At 36.0% G+C, this 24,977-nt stretch overlaps 1 protein-coding gene across 1 annotated transcript in view; it reads left to right on the forward strand.

Annotated features, from left to right (window-relative positions):
* The window catches only part of LOC125850534 (probable protein phosphatase 2C 11), a 27,298-nt gene continuing 2,321 nt past the window's right edge, over window positions 1–24,977 (forward strand). Inside the window, exons 1-7 of the mRNA XM_049530394.1 lie at window positions 1–319; window positions 3,096–3,238; window positions 4,595–4,693; window positions 4,785–4,943; window positions 11,086–11,172; window positions 12,230–12,321; window positions 21,684–21,755. Coding sequence (XP_049386351.1) covers window positions 66–319; window positions 3,096–3,238; window positions 4,595–4,693; window positions 4,785–4,943; window positions 11,086–11,172; window positions 12,230–12,321; window positions 21,684–21,755 — 906 coding nt within the window. The 5' untranslated portion in view covers window positions 1–65. The remainder of the gene's footprint in view (window positions 320–3,095; window positions 3,239–4,594; window positions 4,694–4,784; window positions 4,944–11,085; window positions 11,173–12,229; window positions 12,322–21,683; window positions 21,756–24,977) is intronic.

The raw sequence follows: 24,977 nt of genomic DNA on the forward strand, positions 1-24,977 counted from the left end.
ATCTAACAATCTGATCCTTTTTTTCGCACATATGAAAAAGTAAAAAACCGAATGCGGCGACCGCGATGAACGTTGACAAGGAACAATCCGATCGCAACCTTCCAGAACTTTCTCCCCCGTCTATGGAGAAACCTGCGCCGGCGCCGGCACCCGAACCGTCACAGCAACCACCAAGAGAGTCCACTGCTCCGACGCCGTCCCTGCCGCAGATTAAACAGCCGCCGTCCCTGCCGCTGGTGAAACAGCCGCCGTCTCTGACGCAGGTGAAACAGACGCCGTCTATTGATCCCAGTGCGCTCTTTAGTGGCGGCGGTATTAGGTAACTGCATTATTGGTCTCTTGCTTAATTTTATTGTTTCCTGCTGAATTTATTAACTGTTAGTTGTTACCAATGTTTATGATTCGAGAAATGATCAATTTGATTTGATTCTTTCTTCTAGCATTAGAAATGAGAATGACAGTCCGCAGTTGCTATTTCTACTTGAAATCATGGTCTAATAAAAGGTTTTCTTACAATTTTTTCCCAAAGTAGTCTTTGTTTTACAAAGATGGGTAGTATTTACAAACGTGTAATATGAGCATATAAAAGAGGCATCCCAAAAATCTTGCACAATTTGCTAGAATTAAAGAGAGCACTAAGCAATGGTCTCTGTACCCTCCAGGAATGAGGAAACCCCAAAACTGCAAAAGGAGACGTCATCCTAATCTTCTTTTTCTTCACATTCACTTTGTTCAACCTCTAGCTTTCTGTTGTTCCTGCAACTTTTTTGGGAAGTACCTATTGGTTGTTGAAAGTTACAAAATTCAAAGACCACAGTTCCAAAGATGCAGCAAGAGATGATTCACATCCTCCCCATGTTTGATAGACATACAACTCCAATTCGTGATGATGCATGTTCCTGATAAAAAATATTTTTGATGATGCATCTACTCATAAATTATCTACCATTAAGAGAGGCTCCCAATGTAGCACAACATGTGACGGATATCTCTTCTTTTGGCGCATTCGATAAGAGATTTCCACATGAGATTATGATTTCCTAACTAAACAAGTGGTAACAAGATGTAACAGAGATGTACTTCAATTACGAGCCTTTTCCATATCAAAGTAACTCCATATCACATAATCTCATTAGGATCAATTCTTCTGATTGGTCGCATTCAGCCTTAAAACCTCAGCTACTGTGATCTTCATGCGCTTATCAAATGTGAATGAGCTGGGAACTTTTTTTTTTTGGCTAATGATGGTTGTGTCCGGGCCAACTTGTCGGGAAATGTGAATTAGTAGGTGAGTTTACATTTAAAGGTATTATTACCACACCATACATGATCCAGAAATATGTTCTATATCCCAATGGCGTACACAAGATTTTTGTGAGGGGTATCACTTTTTAAAATGAAAAACAATAAATAAAATAATGTGACGTCATACTTTTTTGAAAAAAAAAAAAGAACAAAATATGAATAAAATACAATTCAGGCTCACTACTATACATTTTCTAAAAAGAAATACTTTCAAAAATTATAAAAAAAATTCACGAGTTTTTTTATTTTGAAATGTATTCAAAATAACTTTTTAAAATTAATAATATTAAATGTTTCATAAATTGTTTTTAATTAATTTTATTGCTTAGAAAGAAGGTGAAAGAAAAGAAACCCATAAAAGATAAGCCTATAAGAAGGGTGAAAGAAGAACTTGAAATGTATAAAAAAAAATGACAAACACACGACCTATACCTTAGAACTAAGGCGCCTGACCAGCTAAGCTAAGTGTATGTTTGTGTCAAGGAGTGTCATTGTATATAACATATTCGGTCTTTCTCCTTTTTCCTTTAATTATGTATGTATATTTACTAAATTTTTCCGACGAAGCAATGTCACGTGACACCCTTTGGACTTACGTAGATCCGCCCCTGCTATATCCCTTCAAACCTAGGAACCAATGAACTCAAAAGAGTCTTTTTTTGGGCTAATGGTGGTAGTTTTCGGGCCAACTTGTTGGAAAATGTGAATTAGTTGGTGAATTTACATTTCAAGCTTTATCACACACCATACACAACAAGAAATATGTTCTATCCCCCCTTCAAACCTAGGAACCAATGCACTCAAAAGAGTTTTATCTTATTTCATTTCATTATCCCTCTCCACAAACTCATTCTATAAGGGCCTTTTCAGTGAATCAACTATAATGGCAAACTGATGCCATATTTCAGCAGAATCACCTTACTGCACGTGACCTGTTCTTCTACTGAAAATCTCCATATATGCCCAACAATGTCTAATGAAGAGTTTCCAACCTTGGGATGGCTAATCTCACAATCTTCATGACATCTTTTTGTACTGTTTCAAAATATAATTCCACTGTTTAGTTTTATAATCTTGTGCTAATCGATGCCGAAGTGAACAAGGACCAAATAAAGTAGGATTCTTAAAATGGCAGCATATATAAAATGGATCAATGGCTTCATGGAAGGGTTTAGAGGCTCTTCTAATATTACAGTCTCACACATTATATGAAGACCCTTGCAGGGGCGGAGCCAGTGTAGGACGATGTTGGCAAATGATTGTTGAATATAGTTACTCACCTCGCAACCTAATTTCCTCTATGGGCTTGGCGGGACCCAGTAACTTTGGCATCAAATCATTTATGTGTTGAAATTTCATTTAATATGTACAAACAATCTATTGAGAACCTAGTAAGCAAAAAGAAATTGTTACCGTACTTATAAGCTAAAAATCCTGGCTCTGCCTCTGGTCATCCTTGTTCTATGTGATGCTTATGTTTCTCAACACATCCAGATGGTATGAAAACTGCAAAATATACTCTACTGTGGGGTACCTTGTGTAGCTTAAGAGTTGGTCACTGGGTGGGTTAAGTCTTGAATTTCAGCATGGTTGCTGTTTTTGGTTGTGGATATTTACATCCATATTTAAACTGATAAATGCATTTCTTTTGTTCAGATGTTTTTATTTTTAATACGACTGTATCTTCATAGTGGGGAGAAATAATTAATGTAATCCTATTCATTTCTAAAGATATGTTTGGGGATGAATTTTTATAAGAAACCAACTGATTTTTTTTTCTTTTGTTGAAGCTTTCTGACTGGAAACAAAAATGCTAAATTCAGCTATGGATATGCTACTTTTAAGGGGAAACGGGCCTCCATGGAGGACTACTATGAGACAAGCATATCAGAAGTTGATGGTCAAATGGTGGCATTTTTTGGTGTTTTTGATGGTATTTCCTAGCGTTTCTTGCATATCTTGTCAGGATGACGTTTTTTTTTGGTAATTAAAGTATTACTACCAACTCGGAAAATTACAACTCAAACAAAAAAAAGAAAAGATTCAAGATTGGACATGCATGCCCCAATCTTTTGCTAAGCTACTTCTCATCACCAACTCAGTACTTAGTACTATTCATTGCTTATACATCTAGGGTAGTAGTTTAGATCTTGCAATATCCTAGGTACTATGGAAGACTTCTGGACATCTGTCTAACTGTTGCTGCTGTTATTCTTCTTTTATTCTGAAACACCCCGTGATTCCTTTCTTTCCATACATAGTATACTGCTGCAGCCAATTTCGTCTTAAAGATTTCTTCTTGGCTACTCTGTCCTTTATAATAGTTTACAGCCACCTTATCTCCTCTTGCCATCCATAATATCTCTTTGCACTTTTTGCCAACGTAACAATTTTAACCATATACTAGAAATTTCAGGACATTGGAAGAGCAAGTGATGGATACTTTCAGCTTCATTACATAGGGGACATTGGAGGCTAACATTTATTTCCCACTTTACAAGTCTGTCTTTAGTAGCCAGCCCTCCAGTATTGCCAGTCTTAGTATAAATATCCATTTTGGAGAACCTCAGTTGTTACATACCAATCTTGCCCAGTCTACTTCTTGGAAGGTGCCTTGTAAATTTCTGTATATTGCTTGAATAGATATGCTATCCGTTTGCATGAGTTCAGTAAATGTGCAACTTTCCCCCTAAATGTTAATAAAATTATTTACCATCTCAAAAAAAATTATATTTTGTGGATTTGAGTATCTTCCTAGTCATCCATGCAGCCTGTTTTAATTCAATTTGCCAAATAGTTCTCACTTTTCCATAGTAGATGTGCATCCATTTTATCCCTAGGTTGTCCTTCCTTTTGCAAATATTGCATAGGAGTTTACATATTGCAGCTCTATTCCAGATCATGATGTTGATAATGTTCAAGTCTCCAGCTAATTGAGGTTGACAGAGATTTTCCCATGCCACTGGTGGCTTCATAGAAATTTAGCTTTTCCAGTTTTCAGATATCTTTTACATATGTTCTCTATCTTCTTAGGGAGTATAAACATTTGTGCCCAGAATGATCATTGATAAAATGACACTCTTAATGAGCTGAGCTCTTCCAACATATGATAGGAACTTAGAAGGATGGGCATTTTCTACTTTCAGAGTGTTATTCTTGTTTAAATATCATTTTAGTTGTTGTAGATACGAAATTTACTCACGAAGAGACTTTTTTTTTTGGTGCTCATGAATTGACTTTCTTTGCAACCTAGAGGATTGTTTATCCCTTATACTCTGCTTGGTGTTAGGTCATGGTGGTTCAAGAACAGCAGAATACTTAAAGAACAACCTCTTTAAGAATTTGAGTAGTCATCCTGATTTTATCAAAGATACGAAGTCAGCTATAGGTATGAACCAAAGCAGACCTCTTTGTAATTTCTAGTTTCATTGTATCTTCTCTCTTCTGTATCATTTAATTGGAAAAGCTCTTGAGTGCAGTTGAAGCATTTAAACAGACTGATGCCGATTACCTTAATGAAGAAAAAGGCCAGCAAAAAGATGCCGGTTCAACAGCGTCAACTGCTGTTCTTTTAGGTGATAAATTGCTTGTCGCAAATGTGGGGGACTCTAGAGTTGTGGCTTGTAGAGATGGTTCAGGTTTGTTGCTTGTTGACTATTTACTATATCCAAAGTTTTCACAAACACGACTTTGGTCTATCTCAAGGTCCATTAGTTTTTTTGTGGATTATCTTTGTTATAGGTAAACAAACTTTTTATAAGGGAAGTACATCAGAAAAAGTGGGTAAAGGCGTAAAGCTCACAGGGACAGAGGGAGTGTTTCATTAGGTTTAGTCTGAATAGTTTACATCGGATATATGTGAGACGTATTCTTTGGTCTGTACGAAATTGTGATTCTGGAACTACTTTTTGTAATTTCTAGAACTTTCCACATTCTCATATCAATGGAAGTTCACTAATCTATTAAAAACGTGTAAAAAGGTATATATACCTGAACAAACAAAATAAGAAATAACAGAGCACATTTCAAACCTTCCAAGCAATTAAGAACCTCAAACAAATTCAGACACTTAAAACAACTTTGCTACTCAATGCTAGCTTATCACAATTTATGTTAAGCATTCTTACAATCATAGTAACCACTACCGTAAATTTGTCTGGCTAGTTGCTTCCGCTATGCGTTGTAAATGAACTGATCATTAGGATCACATTCATCAGCTGTCTATATCATGTATTGTTTATATCCTTTACTCTGATTGTTTGTGGAATGATTTATTCAATAATTTGGAAAGCTTATTATGTTGTCTTTTGTTTTGCTTTGGCCATAGCCAGGCAGAACAAATTTCCCCTTGGAAGATGTTAACTTTGAGACTTTTGCAACAAAGGAATGTGACTTATAATTTAAGATTTTTTACCGACGAAGCATGTTTTTGTATTGACTGACCTTAATCGTATTTGTCTCCAAGGTCATTTGTCAATGTTAAAATTTTATTACAGTCTTTTATTTGTAGGTTCTCACAAGAGCTCTAACAATATTAATCTGTGAAAACTGAAAAGCTTGCCCTGTTTTTTTTTTGAGATAAGGGTAACTTTGTATTCACAAAAAATTCATCATCCAAGGGATGATGAATTGGAAACTTACATCCCACAGGGTGGTGGGCACACCCTCAAAAAGCCATATGGAATTACAAGTTTCCTTTAAAATCGACCATCTCTATGCTTTCCCCTACCAACTCTTGCTTACACCAAAAAAATAAAAGACTTAAGCATTTCATTTCTATCTTCTGAAAACTATCATTTTGTCCTTCAAAACACCTAGCATTCCTTTCTTTCCACAGAGTCCACCATATACAGGCTGGAATAGTCTTCCACCAATCTTCACTTTTCCCTCTGTTGCCAATTCTTGTCCAGCTATTAAGGAGCTCCATGGTTGTCTTTGGCATCACCCAGCTAACCCCTAGTATACACAAAAATATATTCCACAGTTTTGAAGCTGCTTTACAGTGAATGAACAAATGATTATTTACTTCTGCTTTCTGCTCACACATAAAGCATCTTGAGCAAAACTGCATCCCCCTTTTTTGTAATGCCTCATGTGTAAGGCAAATTTTTCTTATGACCAACCAAACAAAACATGCTACTTTTAATGGGCTTCTTGTCTTCCACACTAGCTTCCAAGGCCATTTTTTAGTCACTGACTGATTGACATTTATCCTCCAGTAGCATGATTTGACTGTGAACATTCCTTTGCTATGTAACTTCCAAATTGGTTTATCCTTTCTTTGAGATATGGCTGGAGGGGTGTTTAGCACCTCTAGTAGCTTGGCCACATCCTCAATTTCCCAGTCATTCAAAGCCCTCCTGAACACTAAGTTCCACCCTTGTTGGCTCCATACTTGAGCAACAGTAGCAGATCTTTGTAAGCTCAAGGTGTAGAGGTTTGGGAATAAGTTCCTCAGGCTATCATCCCCTTTCCAGATTTCATTCCAGAAATCTGTTTTCAGACCATTGCCCACACTAATATAAATATTGTTATTGAACTGTGGCCACAACCTTCTGATGCTCTTCCACACACAGCAGCCAAACGACCCCATCACCTCCTTAGTGGTCCATTGGCTAAACAAGCCATATTTCCCTGCTATGAATCTTCTCCATAGGGCTCCATCTTCAGTACAAAATCTCCATAGCCATTTTTGTAGCAAGCAATTATTCTGGATGCTAAGATTTATCATGCCAAGGCCACCTTGTTTTCTGCTCAAAGTGAGTGTCTCCCATTTCACCAGGTTGTAGCCTTTCTTCTCTTTGTTCCCTTGCCAAATGAAGGATCTTCTCATAGCTTGCCCTGTTTTTCATTCGGAATAAGATAATGAAGGGATCTGCGGGGTGTTTTATAATTTTTGTATATGGGTTAATCTTATGAATATATACGTTCTTTACTCATTTAAAAAGAAAAAGAAGACTAGAAATGATAGGATGTTTCTTATGTATACTATCTAATAAAATCTTACCGTTGGCAGCCTTTACCATTTAGTGTTTGGGTTTTCCACCCCCCTATTATCCCTTTAACAACAACAACAACATCCCCAGTGAAATCTCACAAGTGAGGTATTGGGAGGGTAGAATGTACGCAGACCTTACAACTACCTCGTGGAGGTAGAGAGGCTGTTTCCGACATATTATCCTTTTAAAACCTTCCATATTTATGGAGTGGAACTATGACAAATCACATGGTTTGATGTAAACACCGGGTGGGGTTATGTTTTTTTTGATGAAGTAACACCAGGTATGGGTAAGTTATCGGTATGATATTCCGTAAGAAGAGAGACAACTTCTTAGGAAAGCATAATTAAGAATATAGATTGGGAAAAGGTCCAAATATACCCATGAATTATACTATTTGGAGCAAATTTATCCTCCCTTAAAAAATGGCCTATATCTACCCCTATCGTTACACAAATGACTCATATATATCCTGTTCGATAGATGGAGCTCAAATACCCGATATTGAAATATTTTTCCTGGTGTCTTCGTTATAAGTAAAGCCATGTGTAAAAAATTAAATCACAATTAGATAGTAGTTGTTAAATTAAAGATAAAAGTCCATCCATCCTAGTTTGTTTTGGCCCTTTTCGCTTATTGAGGATTAATTTGATCAATTTTGGTGTTAATATTAAGATTAATTCATTCTTCTTAAGATATTGGGCACTTACATGAAAAGTAATGAAGAACTACAAGTTGCAACACCGCAATACGACAGAACACATTTTACATATTAGTCAAAGCTCACCTAATTTCATCCTTGGAAAGTTAATGGTGAAATAATTTGGGACATTTAAGGGAAGTTCCTATCTTTCACCTCATGAATTGAGAAGGAAATGTACTTTATAATTCATTTTTGTACCGACCAAAAAGGAAATGGGTTATTCCATTTGAAATGGAGGAGGTATTTATGATTAAATTAGATTTGCAAATTAAGAAGAAATCATTATGCAATTTAAGAGTTTTTTAAAGATGAAGTAGGAATATTATTAACAAAAGAGCATTAACTAGCTCGTATACAAAAAGTATAAAATCTTACAAAAAATATATGATTTTCTATGAATGACACCCAATCATCTACACAAAAAGTAACCTCACGGGTGCACCAAAGAGAAATAAGGGAAACGAGGCTAGTTCTCAAGGGTAGAATTTTTCTCTATTACATCAAAAGCTCTCCTATTCCCCTCTCTCCATATGGTTCACATCTGTGCTAAAGGGGTAACTTCACATGCCCTGCATCTAGGGGTGTGCATCAGTCAGTTTAGTTTGGTTTTACATATTATTGATTCGATTTTCGGTTTTTAAATATGCTAAACCAATAACCAAACCAATAAGATATTTTTATCGATTTTTGGTTTATCGGTTTTGGTCTTTAACGGTTCGGTTTTCGGTTTAATCAATAAGAAAATGCTTATAAAGCAACTATATGATTTTCCAACAATTTGACACGACAAGACAATAATTATAACTTTACAAATGGTCGTAAAAAAATAATAACTAAGGTGAAAAGAACTATACTAGTGTAATACAAAGAGAAATTAAGAAATAAGATTCTTACTTTAGGTTTTGACGTTTTGAATAATGTGAAGTTGTGACCTCAAAGTCACTGTGAAGTGTGAATTTAAGGCTAAAAGACAAAGACAGTATCTAGTAAGGTATTGAGATTAATATTTAATGTTTATATACGGGTAAAATAGTAAATTACTACAGTCTTAATGGGTTATCGATTTACCCAATAACCCAATATTGAAAATCAAAATCTACCGATAACTCAATAATATTTTTGTATAAAATCATTAACCCAATAATCCAATAGCAATACACCAATAATACTTTTTTCGATTCGATTTATCAGTCGGTTCGGTTTTTGCACACCCCTACCCTCCTCCGCCTTTCTATGAGCCTAGCTAAACATTGTTTCAAGTAAAGTAGTAAACTACTGCAGTCTTAATGGGTTATCGATTTACCCAATAACCCAATATTGAAAACCAAAACCGAACAGATAATCCAATAATATTTTTTTATAAAACCATTATAAACCCGTTAACCCAATAGCAATAGACCAATAACACTTTTTCGGTTCGATTTATCGGTCAGCTTGGTTTTTGCACACTTCTACCTGCATCTCCTCCTCTGCCTTTCTATGACCCTATCTAAACATTGTTTCTTTCATAGTTCTCGACATTACCCACTCAAAACCAAACCGTTTAATCAACTCCCCCCATAACAAAGATGCTACCCGACAATGTAAGAATAGGTGATCTATGTCTTCCCGCGATTCTTTGCAATCTAGGAGTTAATTAAGAAAATTTAGTGGTATTACTATCCATGAAGAAAACAAGTGAAACTAAAAGATTACATTTATAATTCAACAACATACCTTTGTGGTGGGTGTATACATACCTTACTCCTACCTTTGTGGAGTAGAAGAGGCTGTTTCAATAGACCCTCGACTTAGGAAAAAAAAGAATCGTTTTTCCAAAACAGTTTTGAAGAAAAAACAAATGCAAGAGTAAATAAGCTATGATAAAAATATCACTGAGAGTTTAAGTTATAATTCCTTTAATGATAATAGAATTAAGTAACCACCTTATTGTGTAAATCTTCCCAGAGAGAAACTTAAATGGAAAGATTTAAAAGTCAAACTAAATTATTGACCTAACATAGTGGATAAATAAAGAAAAATATTTCCTCATTGATGGAAATTTAACAAAATTAACTACTCCGTCCATCCCATTGTATGTGGCACCCTTTCCTTTTTAGTCCGTCCCAAAAAGAATGTCACCATACTATTTACAGCCACACAAATATTAAGGATTGTTTGACAATAAGTTTTAAAAGTCTTCCTTTTTTTCTTAAATACCGTGCCAAATCAAATAGTGTCACATAAAATGGGATGGAGGGAGTAAAACGTATATTCGTTTTTATATTTAAATATCATTTCTGAATAACCACCACATAATAAAGAAATTTAAGGGACCTATCCATTTTCTTATCTCTTATAAGAGATTTAGCTACTTCAGTTTTTGAATTGAAACACTAAAGGAAGTGAAATAACAAGACAAATCCATTGAATGAATAAATTAAAAGTAAAACACTCCTAACCCAACTTGTATGGAGCACTTATAATTGAAGAAGTTAAACAACTTCTTTCTTAACCAAGTTCTTCTTTGAAAATATCTATAAATATTTTTTATTTTTTAAATTTGGTTTTGATTGTACATTTAAAAATTAACCAGAAAGTAGGTATGACGTTATATATCTTGGGACTGTTGAAAACTTGGAATAACTCTTGTTTTTTAAACTGTTAATATGATGGTTGGAATAACTTTCAGCAATTCTAAAGTCCACCTTATCCATTTACTTTTGTATTCATTGTCTTACAAGAAAAAGTAATCTTCATTCTCTGCTTTATTGTGTCCGATTTACATGCGTTGCAAACTGTGTTTGCTAAATGTTTGTACAAATGGAAAGCAGGAAAACTATCATTCTCATTGAACTTGCCACGTGAGCTTTATTCCTAGTATAACACCTAAATCTTGATAAATTAGGTGGTGGAAATCTATTTTCTTCTCAAATTTCAACATGTCTAAACTTAATTATTTATTTCTCAGATTTCTAGATCAAATTTAGGAAGTGATTCATCAAGTTGAATGATTATTGGGCATATTTTAGATTTTTAAAAGATGTTATTCATTTTAAGCTATTTGGTTGTGAGATATAACTGTTGCAATTAATGCAGCTATTCCTTTGTCCATCGATCACAAGCCTGACAGATCTGATGAGCGTGAAAGGATAGAACAGGCCGGTGGTTTCATTATCTGGGCAGGTAAAAGCCTGTTGCAATTTCTTTGTATGTATCAATTGCTGCTTGATTGGCCCAATTAATGCTACCGGAGTCCCAAAGAATCGTATTATTCCAGTGTTCTTCTATAAATTTAATAAATAATTTATCTTAGTTTTCCTATCAGGTGCTATACATATTTATTTTGTGTATTATTTTCACTAGGCCCAAGAAGTTTTTTAAAGAATCTTCCAGAATCACATTAAATAGGTATTTCAACCTTCATCATAATATTATGAGACTTAACAAAAATTTGCTTTTCTGCCATTGTGAACATAACCTCAATCTAGGGCTAAAGGTTAGCGAGGTTACACTTAGGTATTTATGATATGCTTTGATTGCAATCTGGTGGTTGAATAAACTCTATCATTCTTGTTATGAAATTATTGGCTCTTCCAGTAAGATCATGCACAGATTGCATCTGAAGCTCACAAAGTGACAATAGGTTTTCCATGTTTCTTCATGAAGTATTGTTGAACTTTCAGGGTGTGATGTGATTTGATGTGTAAGATAACCTAGTCCTTTCAACACCCCATCTTCTAATCCATCCCTTCCTGGGCTAGGAAAATTTATTACTAGTAGATTATGCAAATGTGTAGTTAAATATTAGTTATTTATACTAATGTAGAATCATTTCATTAAGTGGAAAAAGGGTATCAACTTGATTTATGTGTTAGTTTTAGATGTATTTTTCTATCTTGTGGAGCTAAAAAGCTTTTGGTGCTTGTTTGGGCTGTAGTTTGGTATGTGCTTATGTTGATTGGAGATATAATGCTGCTGTTTTGATCATGGAGCAACGTGAGTTTTTCAGTGTATGGAATATAATTGATAAAGATGTTTATTGCAGTATACTTCACGTGGTTTCTTTTCCTGTCAGTGCCTTATATGAGCAATACTACATATTCGTGCTTGCATGCCTTTGGTGTTTCTTACTGAAAGTTATTACCGTTCAACAAGACAAAAATATGCATGCACAATTTCTTAATTCCTCTTTTTCCTGTTAGTTGAATTCAGTACAATGTCCTGCTGCTCTATTCTTCAGGTACATGGCGTGTAGGTGGGGTCCTTGCTGTTTCTCGTGCATTTGGAGATAAAATGCTAAAGCCATATGTTGTGGCAGACCCAGAGATTCAGGTATCTTGGCTTTGTTTCTTGAAGCAATAGTTTGTCTTCATTTGCTGCTCTAATTGCCTGATCTGTCAAGGCACAAGAGCATGGTGTTAATCTGGACGTATGGTTCTCCGCTGTCCCCTTGTGATATATTACTGGAAAAGGCAGTTTTAAATTTTAAAGAAACCTATGGTGTTTTCTTAGCTTCTTTAACACAACAATAACTACAACAACAACAAATACCCAGTGAAATTTCACAAGTGGTGGTCTGGGGAGTGTGGTGTGTATGCAATGTTACCCACCTTGTGAAGGTAGAGAGTCTGTGTTCGATAGACCCTTGACGTAAAACATATAAAAATAGGTAAGAGATAATACAGTAAAGAAGAGTAAAGAAGAAGCCATGTTAAAATAATGGGGAAAAGAACAGTAGTAATAACAAATAATGCAACAATCGAAGTAAAGGAAAACAAGTAACAATAAAATTGAAGAAACCCTTCGAGGTGACCCAGAGGTTTGGGCTTAGGACTTCCTTGTTGGAGGTCTCAAGTTCGAAACCCCTTGCCAATGAAAGCAAGGGGTTTGCCTTCTGGGTCAAGCTCGTTGAACTATGGCTTGTCAAGTGCGGGTTACCTCTCCTGTGTGGTTTGCGAGCTATTGCATAGGAGCAGGTGTTTTGCCCTGTGCACCCAAAGGGTAGCGGCTGCGTGTTTCCCTTGTCATAAAAATAAATAATAAGTAGGAGAAAAATACTGATAATACTAATAAGGGAAGTAAACTACGCACGATTACCTACTTACTTTCTACCTTAATCTTTGACCTTCATATCTTCCTATCTAGATTCATGTCCTCGGTAAGCTGAGGGTAGTGTTCAGGAAAGCGAGCGCTTCATCGCTTTAAGTGGTGAACCGAAACGAAGCGAAGCGAGGGTGCTGAAGCGAGGCATGTGAAAAGAAGTATCTGCTTCTGGGCTTGAAGCGCAATGCGACTAGAAGCGGCAACTCGAGAAAAACAACGCTTTTATTTTTTTTAACTTAATTATTGATCAATTTTAAAAAATAAAAAGAGGCGTGACTTACCTTGTCATTGAGAAATTAGAATAGTAAGGTTTCAGTGTATTCTTTCCTTCCAGTACCTTTTCTTTTTTCTTTCTTTACCCTGTTTAGCTTTGATTATTTAAATTATAGGTTGCTAATTTTTTTCCTCACACTGATCAAAATATATGTTGTTGAATTGTTTTGTTTCTTAACAATGTCTAAAATGCTGTTGAATTTTTTCTTAATAGTGATAAAGATATATAGTTGGTTATTTTCTTAAATCTTATCTGCCATTAAAAATGGCTGACCCGACATGAAAATATGGGAAAGGAAGTTAGTAAGACCAATAAGACAACAATTGTATGTCAGTATGTCTATTTTGTGACAAGACAACTATAGGGGAACCTTTTTCTAGTTTTTAATATGAATTTTTGCTTATATATTTCGTCTTTATTTGTTTTGGTCTTTTTTCTTTTAAATTGTGCTTCACTTCAATGAAGCGAGCGCTTCGCTTCACACTTCGCTTAAAGCGTGAAGCGAGACCTTACCGCTTTTTACCACTTCACACTCCCCTAAACACTAGCTGCGGGTGTATCATGTCCTGTTTGATCACCTCTCTCCATTCATTCTTCGGTCTACCTCTCCTTAGCCCCACCAAGTCAACCTGTTGCACCTTCTCACTAGAGCATATGTGCATCTCCTTTTCACGTTTGAATCATCTCAACCTTGCTTCCTTTATCTTATCCGCCACGGATGACACTCCCACCTCGTCCGGAATATTCTTGTTCCTGATCCTATCTCTCTTGATATGCCTACACATCCATCTCTCAACATCCTCATTTCCATTGCTTGCATCTTTTGGACATGCGTGTTCTGGATCGGCTAACACTCCGCTCCATACAATATAGCTGGTATAACAACCTCTTTATAAATTTATCACACAAGACACCTGACGAGCACAAACACACTATAAGTTTAATGCTTCGCTAGTCAAAGATAGTATAGTATAAAGATCGTTTCCACAGGGATTGGTACAAATAATAATTCAATCAAATCTTGCTAATTATTATTCAGGTGATCAAAAGAAAAGAGTTGATTGTGGTTATGAACCACTTTTATAGACTAAATGATAATTAAAATCAATTGGTAAACTATGAAGATTAATATCAATACTAAAAGATAGGGTACAAGACTAACAAGTGCATAATGATAGTTAGGATTTGATTCATTCATTTACCACATCTAAAGTTATATCGATTCTCTCGAATTCGATAGCTTATTAGAGTATCCTTTAAGCCTTAGATTTTTCTTCCGAGTAAATCTCAAGTTAAAGAATAAACCAATTATACCCAAGTGATTCTAATATGCAAAAACATGTTAATGATTGTTCTTAAGGAAGTAACGTCCTTCGACTATTTTTCCTTTAGATTTAATCAATAATTATCAAGAAGCTCCTTCGATTACTTCAGAGAAAATATATTGATTCAATCCAACCAAACTATGCAACAATATTCACCAAGATACTCCTCTTTCGATTAAATAAAATAATGAACCAGGTTGCAATTTAATTCCAATTTCCATAACAAGTTCAAGCATAAGAATGAAAATCAAAATCCCAACAGATTCATCAATACAACATGTTTGTCAAATACCCTATAAGAATCTACTCCATGGATGAGAATAAGTTTACTAAGAACAAAAGAGAAAAAGAAAACATAGCCATCAAACTTTGAATCCCAACTTCCATTTTGGATTCGAGTAGTGTACCATGTCTTCCCCTTCCTCTCCTAGTCGTCGCCTCTCTCTGGCCTTCCTCTGGTGTTGGGGAAAGCTCCAACATCATATAGCATAGGGTTTCCTTCGAAATTCCAAAAACACCCTTCATTTAATGATTTCACGCCTCCTCGCCGCGCGGGCGCGCCGCTGGAAACCCAAGCGCACGACCGGTGCGCGGAGAGGCAGTAGCTGCTTTAATGTGTCCACGTGGGTGCACCGCTGGACACTTGAGCACACGACCACCGCGTGGGCGGATAGCTTAGCAAATGTACATTTTGTTCTTTTTTTTCTTTCTTTAGCATTCTTGTTGGCCTTTCTCACTAAACATGCTTAACACTTGAATTTGCACACCTACACATATGAAACATAGACAATTAATTGCAAAGTTTACATTCAAAACTTGTCTAAATTCATCTCATTTAATTACCCATCAACACCAGAAGGCAGAAGCAAGCCTCCATTTCATCCACCCACTCCAATACAATGTGTAACATTCTCGTTGATATCATGATTTTCTTGGATTATAGACCCAAGAAACTCTCTTAGGAATGACCTGGGTACGACATTTGTGTTGGGAGTTACGTCACTGAACTTGCACTGTAAGTACTCTTAGTCTTGTTCAACCTAAACCTTAACTCTAGGGTCTCTCCAAACCTCCAGCTAATCATTAACTTTGCAGCCTGTCTTGTCAAAACATAATTTGCTCAGACTCTCCAAAAATGTTGCCGCACCCGTGTTAGATCCTTCAGATATGTACTATTTTTGAAGGATCTGACACACCTGATGACATTTTTAAAGAGTCCGAGCAAACATATGCCAAAATTATGTCGTCTACAAATATCATACACCATGACACCTCCCTTTGGATATGTCATGTCAGTACATCCATCACCGCGACAAATAAAAACGGGCTAAGAGCTGATCCCTGGTGCAGTCCCATCACGGCTTGGAAGTGCTTGAATCTCCTCCCACTGCTCTCACTTCCGTCTTGACCCCATCATACATTTCTTTCGCCATAATGTAAACTACGGTTACACCTCTAATCTCCAAGCATCTCCGTATGCTTTCCCTAGGTCAGTGAACACCTTAGGTAAGTTCTTCTTCCTCTCTCCCTATGCTGACCAATCTCATGAATGGCTTCTGTAGTGATACCACTTCCCAGGAGTCTAGAGCGCCCCTTCCTTCACATTGTTTCCTTAGTGATTCAAATCTTCAAGGTTGGAGGTGGTTGGTGCTTTCCACTTGATAAACCCTCTCTTGTTTTTGCTTCTTTAGTTGAATTGATCAACCTGTTTTTGAGGGTTTGGAAAATGATGAAGGTAAAAATATTTTTGCAGTTTTGCCTGGCAATAACTTGATTCTTTGGTTAAACAGAGATGCAAAATGTAATTCAACAGTGGTATTCCAGATGAGATGTGCATTTAGCATGATTGTCCATGCTTCTAGTCTTTTTGTTAATCCCTTATCAAAAAATCCATCCATGCTTCTGCCTTCTAGTCTAAAAGTATTGCTACGTTTGAAAGGTTGTTGCAGTATGAATCTTAGCAAGAATCTGGTTTTATTTTACTTTGTGTTTGTATGGTTTTCTTTCTTGATAAAAGGACATCTTGGCTTTATGTATGTGTTCCATCCCTTCTCATACATCTGTAAAGCTCATTCATAATTGAAAAGATTATGCTATTGTAAGAAATTGACTTCCAACCTGTGACTTTACGGTTTTGCTAGCAAGTATTAACATGGTATCACTATGTTTCTTTAACCAAAATTGTCCGTCAAGTATCTAGAAGTGCTTGCTGAAATCTTATTTTATCTACCAGAAGGTCCATCGAGTGTAGTCCTGAATGACCATTTTGTTCTAGAGCTAGTGGTGGAAAATGGGTGGATTGGGTTGCATTTTTGGGCTGAACGTGGGTTTAGTTCTAATTTATATGGGTAAAAAGCTGCTTGGGTGATGAGTATTTCATGTGAAACCCACATTTCTCTTGTTAAAAAACAGACATGCAATCTAAGAACATATTCCAATATGATGAAGACACAAAATATTCCTGCTGGTGTCCTGCAAGCATATCGCTCCAGTAACAACTCAGAAAATAGGCTTTAATTAGTGGTAGAATCGTAGTGCTTCCAATTTGATGGTAATCTGGGAAATGCATTAACAGAAGTGAAAGCAACTGCAGTGGATTGATCTGAAAGGAAAACAGGTTAATGGATAATTACGTTAAACAAGTTGCTCTAATATAAATCAGGTCGAATGCAATTCCATGTGAGGTGAGATACCAAAATTGTTAATCGACTTGTATACATGTTTAAACAAAAAGTTCTCTTTGAATAAATTAAAAGGACAAAAAGAAAAAGAGAAAAAGAAAACGACATGCCACTACATCTTATGTAATTAAAAATTTCTACTCAAATATAATGACAAAGGAAAATGATGTATAAAGACCCAAAGCTTGAAAGAAAAAGTTTACCATCTTATAGCTTAACTCATACTTCTATAAAACATTTTTGTTCGTAATTTCCTTGTCAGTGTTAAATGAGCAACCACAAGCATAAAAAAGAATTAAAAATCGAATAACCAAGATTAAGAAAAGAGACTACCCCTTAAGAAAAGAGACTACCCCTAATTAACTCATATCCGTCCATGGATTATTTTACTTGTTCTTTTTTCCTTGAAAGTTGGGAGGCTGAACTGAAATGAAGTATAGAAAGATTTCCCGGTACCAGAAAGATCTACTTCACATCAGTAATGACATAAAATTGGTTACCAATTTACCATTCAAAACCTTTTCCAAACCATTTTAAATCTTTTTTTATGAAGTTGTTTCATTAGAAAGCATCAAGTAGGGGTATAATTACAATTAGGCAAAAATACAAAAGGGAATTGTAGGCCCCTATATATTTATTCCTTCTAAATTTAGAGTACTAATGAAATCCAACAACTTTCCAGTATTAGATACTGGGGACAACTTTGTCCAGCAAACAGGGTTAACTAAGCATTTGGCTTTAAGAGCGTGGAGGGGACTTGAGGAACCATCATAACATCTTTTGTTCCTCTCAGTCCAAATACACCAAGAAATTTCAGCAGGAATCATATTCCAGGCCTTTCTGATGGTCTTATCAACTATCCATGAACTCCAAAACATGTAAGCTTCTCTCAAGCTTTGTGGCATCACCCAGCTTATTTTAAAGTAAAGTATAGAACGAGCCTTGTCTACGAAGCAGAGTGACCTCATCTTGCTTGCTTCTGGTGAAGCTTCTAGCTCTAAATAATTGGAGTTCAGGTATGGCAGGAATACTATCGGCCATTACGAGCGATAGCGAAGCCAAGCTGTATAAAAGCAAGCAGCCCTTATAGCAATAGCAAACGGCCTACTTGTAGCCTATCAACGGATCAGTCAACATCAGTAGGGGTCCTCTTGCCTAAAAAAAGGAGTCAGCCCAACATGGGAAATGATAGATGCACAGGGACATGTTCCAGAGGTCATAAGCTAATGGGCATTGAAGAAAGAGGTGGTTGTCTCCTGAGTGCTCTTGTAGAAATAGCATCTGTTGACCAACAGGAAGCTTTTGCTATTCAGATTATCCAGACTAAGACATGCATTCTTTAGAGTGACCCAGCTAAACATTTAATCTTCATAGGCAGTGTAATCAGATGGAAGAAGTTGTCTTATTCCAACAGGTAAGCAATGGATAAATACAATAGATTGTGTGCCAACTTAGGAAAGAAATAAAAGATGATTCAGATTCCTTACAAAGTTGACTGTTTCACCTGGCTTTTGGCTAAAGAGGCAGTCTTGACACAGGAAAACCTAAGTAAAAGGGGTCATCAATTAGCCTCTAGGTGTTTTCTGTGTGGGGAACAAAATGAGACAATCAACCATCTTGTTTTGCATTGCAAATGGACAGACCAACTATGGAGGATGTTTATATGTCTAAAAGGGATCCGATGGGTGAAACCTGGAAGCATAACAGGTGTCCTAAGATGCCGGAACAAGGATGGCATGGTAAGTCAGAAGGAGGAGAGATGGAAAATTGTCCCAGCATGTATTTGGTGGTCAGTTTGGTCTGAGAGGAATAAGAGGTGTTTTGAAGGAGTATGAAGCAGCTTACAGAATCTTAAGATAAATTGCTTAAGCCTATTTTATTTTTGGTGTGAGCAAAAATTATTAGCTCAAATAGAAGTCCTTCTTTCTTTAGGTTATGTCGGTTGCAGTGGAGGGCACTTAACCAGAGTTCTTGAGGGCAGGCTTCCTTCTAGGACAGACTTTCTTACCAAAAAGATTTCCTTAGAATAAGGGATTTCCCCCGCTACAGAAGGAAACACTCCGTTGATTGCTCTGAAAGGTTGAGCGAAAAGCTTTCGTTGTATCGGATCTCGGGACATTAATAACCGGTGAGGGGGACACGCATAAGCCGTATGCAGCGGGTCTCATGCTTGTTCTCCCTAAGGAGTCTGTCAAGTACAATAGGGTGGAAACCTATTTCAGCAATGGCTACATAACAATAAAGTGCTTTGATAATAGAAGTAGTAAATGTTACCTTTATCAAAAAAATAAAATAATAGAAGTAGTAAGATGATGGACTACTTTCTGTCCAGAATTGAGCATATATCTAAGGGGTTTGATGTTTTAGACTTTTTGTAAGGATAGATTGAACCACAAGATGTAAGTTGTAATACTTTTGTAGGGGAACTACACTTTTAACTGTGGTATACCTGTGGATATATAGAATTTTTGTTACGTTTCTCAAAAAAAAGGAAGGCACACTTAAGTCCTAGAGAGGCATAAAATATGTTGAGCGTTTTGCCTCACTTTATGGGTTCTCAGCATCACCATCAATGCTCTAAGACATACTTTTCCTTGCCAATGAGCACAATCCTGAAGATGCGACACTGAACAATTGATATTTCACATTATCGTAAAAAAATCAATTTCTTTGTCCATATATTTGTTATTCATTCTTTTTTTTTTTTTGAGGAACAATTCATTCTTATTATTATTATTAATCTTGGATCACTCATGCATATTAGTATTTTTTCTCCATTCGTGCCTTTTTACATTAAAGCCCACACTTTATTTGTGTTTTGCGCTTAAAACCCCAAAGGACCTTAAGAGATTTTTTGCGCAACGCTTTTGATATTACCAGGCCCAATGGCTTTTGACCAGCAAAACAGGCATCTATGTGGTTCAATAATGTCACTACCAACTTGGTCGAGCAGAGATAGACCAAAAAACTTCTTCTGGAATGTTTTACCTTGTTTATTTTCTCTAATCAGGATTGTAATCTCTGAATTTGCATATTCCAAATATCCCTGAAGTTACTTCTATTGCCTTGGAAGAAGACAATTAGAGCTTACACAGAAGTAGTGGAGAACTCCATCTTGTTTAAGACTCCTGTCTTATTTTATGTGTCTTAGTTTGACTTGGCTCAAAATTTAAGAATGTAGAGAAGATTTTTGAATCTTGTGCTCTTAAAAAGATGTGTATCTCAAATACCAAATACCCTTTGAATCTTGTGGTCTTAAACATGCCATGTCATTTCTACAAGAGAGTGTCATTAAGGGTAACATGAGAATTCAGGAGCAAAATACTTAATATTTGAAACAAACTAAAAAGAAAGTAAGACACATAAATTGAAATAGACAGAGTATGACATAAAAGATTTGGTCTTCTGCTGCCATACATTTTCTAGCAATATTGTAGGATGCTGAATGAACTATTCATCATACAGTTGTAGCCTTTAGTAGTGCGAGTGTAAGTTGTCTAGTTATTTCAATTGGTATTATGACGATCAAGTTAAACTATTGCTTAATAAAGGGTCAGTTGAAAATATATTTGAAATGGTATAGTGAAGTGAGAATCGAGACAAAGCTGGTTTTGTGTTAAAATATTGTCTGAAGTACTTCTCCCCTCTAAGAATTTGTTTCTCAGACCAGACTTAACTTTTTTGAGGAATGCATTAATTCCCCCCCTGAACCTGTTGTATGAAAATTGAATAGTGACCGAGCACATTGCTCTTGGACTGTGATGAAGTTTAGAAGAGGGAAGAAATGAAGGAAGTTTAAAATAGAAATACACAGCCTTAGTCTTCCTTTTCCTCCTATTCCACCACACTTAATTAGATGATACCATACCATTGCACAAATAATGTTGCTATTTTGGCCCACGATTGTAGATGGAAGAATGATATGTTTGCATAGAGGTTTGACAGTTCCTATCCAAGGACTGGCAGTAGACAAGTATCTCAATAGGAAAATGTTTGAGATGGTACATTGCACTTATAAACATAAGCATACAAGGGGAAACTGGCATTCAGTTGTATCTTTTATGTTCATTTTTTTGCAGCTAAAGTATTTTAGGTCTCCCTGGATTCGTGCTGTATTTTTCTTAGCACATCTTGTCCCTTTGATTTGGTTGTTTTATTCTGATACGGTAACTCAGTAGTTTTATTGAACTGAAATATTTCTATGCACATCTCTCCCCACTCCTCTCTCTCCCTCTCTCTGGTATAATTAGCTTCCATTGTTAATTGACCTGTATTGATGATGAGTGCACTGGTCTTTGATCTCCTTTTCAGGAAGAAGAAATTGATGGTGTAGAATTTTTGATAGTTGCGAGTGATGGGCTTTGGAATGTCCTGTCTAACGAGGTCAGGTTTCTTTTAGTAAATTTGTTGAACCTTTCTTGTTTTTTCAACACTAACCAATTTTCCTCAACTTAAAAACTCTTAGTAAGACGACAATGCTTAAATGTTCATGGAGTTAGATGTCTTGATTGCATAATTTTATTCGGCTTACTTCTTACCTAGATGTTGTAGCTTTTATCTAATTTCTGACTTGTATTATTTATCGTAAGAAAAGAACAGAACAAGAAAGATAAGCTGCAGAATTGCCTTCCTTTAGTAAGGTACTTGCTACTCCTTACAAATAGGAGGAAGGCCAATGATGCAGGAATCGAGGGGCCAACAGTCGAGTATCTTTCATGCATTAATGTTCTTGCTACAATAATAAATAATCAAGTATCTTTCATGCAGTAGTTTTCTTGCTACAGTAACTGTATCTCGTTCATCTAGATCTTGGGTTTTATTTATGTAATTTTTCCTTAAATTTTCTTATAGGACTTATTTGGTCATTTCTTTTCCTTATAGGAAAGACTGGGTACACTAGATCCAATGTGATCCGGTCCTTACCTAGAGTCTAGAGTCTACGTATAACGGGAGCTTAGTCCCGAGCTTCCATTTCTTTCGACTTGGGAATTTCTTTGTTGACAAGAATTTGGAGTCTTAATTGTTTAGAATTTGGGTTCTTGGATTTGTTTCCTCATAAATAAAAGTAGATACAATTATGTCAGCATTCAACTTTTTGTTTATAATAATGCTGGCCTTTTGACATGGTACCGAGGTAGGAGGTACCATGTGGGATTATTAGTTTAGATGCATAGATGCTGGCTAGGACACTACAATTAATAGAAAAACGGGTAAGGGTAAAAAATGCCCTTAAACTATGCGAAATTGAACAAAAATGCCCTCTGTTAATAGTTTGGTCCGAAATGCCCCTATGGTTACTTTTGGGTTAAAAATGTCATTTTCCTAATAAATATATTGTTTCTTTTCTTTTTAAACACATTGCTTACCTAATAAAATATTATTTTTAAAGAACCTTTTTCTTTTCTTTTTTCCTTTTAAAATCCAACTAATATAAAAGTAGAAAATAATTTTTTTTCCTTCTTAATATCCTTTTATTAATAAAAAAGAGAATTACCCTACATGTGATTTACCTCTAAGGCATGTATTTATCAAGCATTGCCTCTGACCATCCATGATGATGCAAAGCCTCCTTGACTGTTTTGGGTATAGAGATGGAGTCTAGAGAGGGAATCAAAGATCTAGACATAGAGGATAAGTGGTCATAGAAGATAAAATTAGCAATGGAATATATAGATTTGCAAGTACGTGTACCTTTGCAAAGATATGTTGACAAAGGAACGGGCGTAGGACATGTTTCATTGGTCTCTCTCATCCTCGAGTAAACTTGAACAGTTGGCGGTCTTGCTAGCACAAACGGGGCAGGTACAATAGTCGATTGTTCTGTTAAAGCATAGGTAACTTGATAGACTAACTGCTCATTTTCCTCCTCCTAACTAGTAGAAACGGGAGGTGCATAGAAAAATGGGGTAGTCTCTGAAAATACCATATCGGTTGACACCAAATATTTGCCGAGTTTGGTAGAATAATGCCGATACCCCTTTTGAAGTTGAGAATAGCCAAGGAGAACACATTTCAATGCCATGGAAACCAACTCGGTAACAGATTGTCGAGCATCTTGGAAATAGCATGTACTTCCAAATACCTTAGGTTCCACTGGAAATAGGGACTTGTCGGGAGTAGAACACTATAAGGCATGTTACCAACAAGTGCACTAGATGGGATGCAATTAATTAAAAAGTTAAGTCGTAGAGACTGCATCTGTACAAAACTGTTTAGAAACCTTCATTTGGAACAAAAGTACCTAAGTTGTCTCAAGTAAATGCCTATTTTTCCTCTTAGCAACTCTATTTTATGACAGTGTATCAACACATGAAGACTGATGGAGAATTCCATGTTGTCTCATGAATGATTGAAACAATTCTGACATGTATTCTTTGGCATCATCACTCCTTAGAATACATAGTGAAGCACTGAATTGAATTTTAATTTCAGCATGGAAGGCACAAAAGTGAGTAAACACTTCAAAACGACTCTTCATAAAATAAATCCAAGACATTCGAGAGAAATCGTCCACAAAAGTAACAAAATACATATGCCCTGTTTTGGAAACAATAGCACAGTCCCCAAACATCAAAATGAACTAATTCAAAAGCTGACTCAACTCGCTTATTAATCCTTGGACCTACTGAGGTGCGATGGTGTTTTGCAAATTCACATGACTCATAGTCTAAGAAGAAACATTCTGAAACTTGGGACGACTTCTTTAACGTAGGTAAAGAAGGATGGCTTAGCCGATAATATGCTTCTAATGGAAACATGCCATAGGAGTAGGTACCAAACCGAGGCTCCCACTTATCAAAAATATAAAGATCATCAGATATATGCCCCTTACCAATTACTTGATTTGTCGTAAGATGACGAAACAAACAATGATCGGGAAAGAATGAGATATAGCAATTAAGTTCTCTTAATGGTGGTTAATTTTATGTTGGGGATAGAGACCTAGTCGTTTGAGGTTATGAGTGTTGAAGAAGACAGTGTTGTTGTTAATTCTCAAAAAAGAAGACAGTGTTGTTGTTGTTGGCATAATAACCCTGTGCTTATATAAGCACAAGGTAAATATGGGTCATTTCACATAATTCAAGGGCTTATTGAACTCTTTTCCTTTTGTCAAAATGCCCACGTGTTGGTAAGGGTTATTAGTTAGTTATTAAGGGCAAATCTAGCCCCTTTTTGTAACGATAGGGGTATATCTAACCCCAACCATTAATGATGTTCAAATTTAGACCATTTTGCAAAGTTAACGGGTAAATTTGGATCTTTTCTCTTTTATTATTGAGTTCTAGAATATATCCAACTTGTTTGAATCTTAAAGAATTATGATAAGTGATAACTGTGAGGAGACACAACCCCAATTTTCAATCAACATATATGCTAGTAAATCATGCCTTTTTAAAGATAATACTACAGTACTTTTCTACCCCTTTGCGTCACACTTTTATTTTTAGGATGTTCCAAAAGAACGACACCATTAAATATTTGGAAACTATTAACCTTAATATTTTAAGCGTTAATTGCACTAAACACCCCTGTTAATATGATTTCCTTTTGGATACAACTCGTGTATTTTAAAATTAAACACTTACAACCCTCTTAGGAGGTATA

This window comes from Solanum stenotomum, unplaced genomic scaffold, assembly GCF_019186545.1.
Source record: "Solanum stenotomum isolate F172 unplaced genomic scaffold, ASM1918654v1 scaffold17555, whole genome shotgun sequence".
NCBI classification, from domain to species: domain Eukaryota; kingdom Viridiplantae; phylum Streptophyta; class Magnoliopsida; order Solanales; family Solanaceae; genus Solanum; species Solanum stenotomum.